Below are 6,000 nucleotides of genomic sequence, written 5' to 3' on the forward strand. Positions count from 1 at the left end.
GACGTATTTCCGTTTCCGCCCGCTATGTATAATCTCGCGCACTAAGCGCATTGCGAGTAGAGGTTCGCACGAGATCGCGCGGGAAATCTACAGGTTCGCACGAGATCGCGAGGAAAATCTCGCGCGAACTTTCTTTCGCGCTCGTGAACGGGCGCCGGCCATCTTGTTTTTCATTCATTTCCTGTGTCTGGGCATGGTGTTTAATCCTCTTGGTATCTTTGCCATCCTTTGCTTGTTTTCAGTTTTTTTTTTACGATTTTGCTTCTTATCTATCCCTCTCTTTTCCTAGCTGTATATTTTTGTCTTTTCTGCTATTTTTCTTTACTTTTGAACTACTTTTTTAAACTCTTTTCTTTTCTTCTTCCCTATCCTATTCTTTCTTAATTTTCTACTTCTTCCTACCTTACCTGCCCAGACCATGGTCAAGCCAGGCGCCGTGAAGCTGCCCAGGCACTTGAGGGCCGCAGCGGCGGCGGGGAGTAGTGCTGGACCCAGTGGCAGGACAGCATGCGGGAGATTGAGGGGGGAGCAGGTGACGCGACGGGAGATCTTCAGCCCGGAGGAAGTGGGCGCGCTGGTCTACTTCGTCCAGCGCCGCCTGCCCAGGACCATCGCGGGAGGCGGCAGGATCGCGGCCGGCGGGTACAACATGCGGGAGCGCCGGAAGCGGTGGGAGAAGGTGTGCTGGGCCATATCCCACCTCTACGGGGTCCAGCGCACCTACAGCCAGGTCACCCATCGCTGGACGGACCTCCTGGACCGCGAGCGCGACCTGCTGGACCAGCTCGGCTTGGAGATCCCCGGGCTTGGTGAGTAGTAGTAGCCATTTAATCACTCACTACTATGATGTTTTCTCCTGCTCTGTGTTGTTGTATTGCAAATATTTGTTTTTTACATGGAGCAAGCCAATAATGCCGCTGATGACGATTACATTGTAGTTAAATTATATTTCAAAATCTTCTGTGCATTTCAGGTGCACTGCTCTCCTTCTCAGTGGCGTTGCTACTATGCTTATTTGTTTTCTATTTCGTGGTCTCATTGGCCTGAGTAACTATTATGTATGAGTGTACTTTACAGAACTGCGTAATGCTAGACACTAGGGGGCAGATTACATTTACAAGCCCCTTGCGCCACGTTTACGTTGCCTTGCGTGACGCAACAGCGGCGTAAACGTGCCGCATCCCTGCGAGTCATTTACAGCATGACGCATCTAGGGAGATGCGTCATGTTATAAAGCCATGGGCCTGCACCACAATGGGTGCGTTCCTAGTACGCAGGGTGGGCGCCGCGGTCCAGCGGCTGTGCGCCTCGCAAAATTGCCTGCGTGAAATGTACAAGATTTAACGCAGGCACTTCTGCGACGCTGCTACGTCAATTCAATTCCTTATGTCTGCTCGAAGCAGGCGAAAGGACTGACACAGCATGTTAAGTATTGGGTGGCCCTGAGCATTACTGGAGTTGCATTGCGTTGGCGACGTGACTCCAGCGATGCGCCGCTCTTACGTGACGAGATGCCTCACGCAAGTGCCTACCCTTGCGCCAGGGCGCGCCGCATTGTAAATGAGGCACATCTGCCGTGTCGCAAGGGTAGTTTTGCGTGACGCATTTGATCTGGCGCATCTCTGGAGATGCGCCAGAACGCGTAAGTAAGTATGCCCCTAAGGGGCAGAATTGCAATTACCGTCGCATCCCTGCAAAGTAGCAGGGATGCGCCATTAATTGTGCGGCCCGCTACCACCACCAAACATGGTGCGCCGTATTTGCAATGCGGCGCACCATGGGCCCAAAACGTCACCGAAGCTTTACTGCTGGAGTTGCGTCGCAACGATGGCGCAGCTCCATCAATGCTCTGGGGTACCCTATCTCCCCAATGCTGGGTCAAGCCGTACGTCTGCTTCAAGCAGGTGCAGGGTTTGTGTGACGCATCATTGTCCTAAAGGTGACTGATTGATATTTTGTAGATTTCCCTCAGCCACTATTAGGATGTGTTCCAGCGCAGGAATGCCCTCCCTTGCGCCGGAACGCCCCCTGATGGCGCAGGGCTTTATAACGGGATGCATCTCCCAAATGCGTCACGTTGTTATAATATTATACGCCGCACCATGGCGCCCTTTTTTGTTTAGCTGCTGCGTCACTAAAGTCACGCAAGAACGGCGCAAAAGAGCCGCAAGGGCTTAAATCTGCCCCTTCCTTTGTAACCCTGACAATAAGAAAAATAGTGGCGGTGGATTGATAGTTTGACTATTTAAATGACTGGTAATGTAGCAGGCAACTGTTAGTGTTGTCACTGATCTGACTGAAATCACAATGGAGTTTGTCTGTCACTTTGCGTCTTGCCTGCGGACTGCTGCCTGCCAGTCCTAGGTGAACGTTTCAGTACTTTGTTTAGTGAGTTACGTGACTTTCGAAGTCACAGGTCCGCAAATAAATGAAAAGTAACCATAATCAATATAATTTCGCAGAAATATTTTGTTATTGTTCTTTTGAAATGTTTGATTTGGTTGACATTGACAAGCAACAATCATCCATGTTTTCTGTTCTTTCTTTCATGTTGTACGTCAGCTCCCCCCAGGGGCGAGAGGAGGACACAGGAGCAGCAGGCGGCGGATGCTGTTCATCAACAGGGCCAGGATCGGGCAGGCGAGGGCTCCTCCGCTGGCCCCAGTAAGTTTTCATTTTAGACTAGTACCCATTTTTCCTAGCGTTCCTCATTTGACTTTTTTCAAAATTGTCTTTGCTCTTCTTGTAGACTGTATCTAAATTCTTATCCTGCCTCTACTATGACTCCCTGTGGTATTACTAGATTATTCTTATTAGTCTGTCTGTGTAGCTAACTAAGATTGCATGGTTGGCGAAACTCCCATGATTCTAGTCAGCAATAGCTCTATCAACTTAGTGCAGTCCTCTGGGATTGTCCATAATGTCTTTTGAACTGTTCTATCTGGACTCATGCTTGCAAAAATTGCAAAACCTTTCGCTCAGTCACTCTAGTCTGGACCAAAAAACACAGATTGTATTTAAGTTTAAAAGCTTTATTAAAAGTAAACACATTTATTAAATGAAGTCATAATAAAACTAAACGTTTAACTGATAATGGAAAAGTGGTTAGTGCTGACGATTAATTGAAGACATTTCTTGTGGTCGAGCCGAGCTCTCACCTGGTTTCAACTTGATCTTGTTGTTAGAAGTCCATCTTCTGTCTGTGTGGAGAAAAATGGTGCGTGTTAAAAAAACAGCCTTCATCAGTTGTGCCTAAAAGTGCAGCAAGACAACCTTCCCTGGAAAAAGGGAATTTTTTTTTAAGTTTAACGTAGACAGTCACAAATTACATTGTTTTCACATGTCTTCATTCCTAGACCAAATACTAGTGACTAGTGAGTGCTTCATTCTAACATTCCTAAATGTACTTTGTAGGTGGAACATCTGGTGGCGGGGCCAGTGTGGAGGTGGTGGTGCTCGACACGGAGGCGGAGGGCGATTCTTCAGGGGAGGAGGCGGCGGCGGCAGCTGTGAGAGTTGAGACGGTGGTGGTGGCGGCCAGAGGTAAGCTCTTATATATTCCTTACTTATTGAGATTGAAGACTAGCTGGGAAGGCAAGAATATGAGATGCATGGCTGGGTGAATGATGAAGCAATGATGGGTGGAAGGACAACAGCCTGGGTGGGTGACACAGAAACTGTATGTGTCCATATACCTGGATCATGCTACTATCTGACTCTTAGATAGCATATGTGTATCTAGAGCAGGGGTACTCCTAGTACGGCCCGCGGGCCGGTGGTGGCCCGGCAAGCCTTCGTTGGCGGTGCGCAGACCTTGCAGACAATCACTGCTCCCCCGGCCCCCACAGAGCAGAGGCTTTTTTGTATTTCACCTGTTAGCGCCCCTGCATCTCCACTCTGACAATCACTGCTCCCCCGGCCCCCACAGAGCAGAGTGGAGATGCAAGGCCACAAAGAGGTGAAATAGAACAAAGCCTCTGCTCTGTGGGGCCGGGCAAGCAGTGATTGTCAGGGTGGAGAAGCAGGGGCGCTAAAACAAACAAAGCCTCAATAATATGTTAATGGTCTTTTAAAGACCTGTTAAGTACTTTGGTGTTGTTGTCTGTGTGTGCGCGTTGAGGAAGCGGTCTCAACCCGGGCTGAAGGCTGACACAGATAGACACACACACAGTGAGATGACAGAGGGGGAGGGAGAGGGAGGGCAGGAGGGAGAGAGAGATGGAGGGAGGGCAGGAGGGAGAGCAGGAGGGAGAGAGATGTATGTAAATGCTGGGTCTGGTGGCTCAGTGGATGAGGGCATCTGCTGCAGGGACCTGTGTGCAACCTCATGGTCACAAGTTATCATTTTGCTTTAGCCCCGCCCCCTCTGACTCCGCCCCCACCAGTGCGGCCCTCGGCCCCAAACTACACTGTAAATGTAGCCCCTGAGAGAAAGTTTGTGAGTACCCATGATCTAGAGAGAGTAGATGGTCAGTGGATGAACTAAGTGTAACTTTGAAGAGCATGTAACACTGCACCCGCACGTCCGTTCCAGTGTAGGAAAGGCAAGGAAAAGAACTTTTAATTTTGTCCAAATACTACCATAAATAGTAGCAGTAGTTTGTATTGCAAGCACTGCATAGATCCGCTTATTATGGTGGCCACTCCCTACCTCTCTTAATAAGTTTAGTAGTACTCAGTCATTCATGTGTGGATGTATCACTGGTCACTCAATAAAAAGCAAAGCACCTAAAGTCATCCCATATATAAGCAAAAACATCCCATGTGAAGTGATAGATAATCAGATTATTTATCTTCTTCAATTTTCCATTTCTAGTACTCATTTCCACTGTAGGGTGAAAGTTAAATTAATTAAGCAGTAGCCCTTGAGTTGTAACAGAGTATTCTCAGTGCCACCCGTAATAGAAAAGTAAGAGATTCACCACCTGCATGTACTGGACGGGTACAGTAACGCAACGGCAACGCAAGTCTAGGTCACTCCTCATGGCGTGCGTCTCTTTTTCTCGGGTGCAAGTTTACCGCGCTGGCATTATGCCGGCTTGCAGAAAATAACGTACCAATTTTCCAAAACAAGAGATAAGAAGAAGAATAAGACTGGTGTACTTTCATAGTCGACTCCAATGGAAGTCCACAGTGCTCATAGAATTTGTTCCTTAAACTCCCACTAATGTTAGAGCAAGGATGAAGAAGTGTGAGGTTAGATAGATACTGGCCTCAATAGTTATGTAATGCGCTTGCAAGTTGCTAGTTGTACTGCAGCACAAATTTCTGCTGAATGATTGAGTTAATCTTAAAGAGCATTGGTTACAGACTATGTCTTTCTTTCTTCATATAGGTTCTCCTTCCAAACGAACAAGGAGGAAGGAGCTGGCTAGAGCGGCCCGGCAACGGAGGATCGAGGCCACTGTTGCGGAATATCGGCGGCTGGTGGCCCTGGAGGACGTGGAAAGTGTGCGGTCGACAACTACGACAACGTCGTCTGCATCGGCCTCCGTGGCCCCACGGGCTGCCACCCAGCACAGTGGTCCACCGAGACTGAGCCGGGCTGCCAAAGGCAAACGCCACCGCCGAGCAGCAAGGCCAACAGCTGCCTCTCACAGGCCTTGCACCTGCAAGGCAGTGAAGGCACGCCTGCGCCGCACTACCCTGATGGTGTCCCGCCTTCAGCAGGAGCTCGCCTTGCTCCGCGAGGAGCATGATGCCCTGGCCCAAAAAGTTAACAGCATCCACCCATAGTGTCCCTTGCCCCTTTTTTAGAGACTTTTGGGGGGTGGGAATTGGGAGTTGGGTTTTTGGGGACTTTTGAAGGACAATCGTTGGGGTTAGGGAGGGTCTTGCGGGAGATTATTTTGTTAGGGATATAAATATACTTTTTCAAACTTTATCTGAGCATACCTGTTTTTTACTGCTTGCCTGGTGGGTGGGGGTTTAACGTTGACTGTTTTCCTGAAAGTTTAGTTCCATTTTCTTCCTTTAAGTGTAAATGCCCAAATGTTTTCA

General features: G+C 48.8%; 1 protein-coding gene across 1 annotated transcript in view; it reads left to right on the plus strand.

Annotated features, from left to right (window-relative positions):
- LOC147706767 (uncharacterized) overlaps nucleotides 1–5,790 on the plus strand; it is a 51,640-nt gene extending 45,850 nt beyond the window's left edge. The window contains exons 2-3 of the mRNA XM_086925580.1: nucleotides 3,415–3,543; nucleotides 5,336–5,790. Coding sequence (XP_086781706.1) covers nucleotides 3,415–3,543; nucleotides 5,336–5,736 — 530 coding nt within the window. The 3' untranslated portion in view covers nucleotides 5,737–5,790. The remainder of the gene's footprint in view (nucleotides 1–3,414; nucleotides 3,544–5,335) is intronic.
- The last annotated feature ends 210 nt before the right edge of the window (nucleotides 5,791–6,000 follow it).

The sequence above is a fragment of the Lissotriton vulgaris genome, chromosome 6, assembly GCF_964263255.1.
Source record: "Lissotriton vulgaris chromosome 6, aLisVul1.2, whole genome shotgun sequence".
NCBI classification, from domain to species: domain Eukaryota; kingdom Metazoa; phylum Chordata; class Amphibia; order Caudata; family Salamandridae; genus Lissotriton; species Lissotriton vulgaris.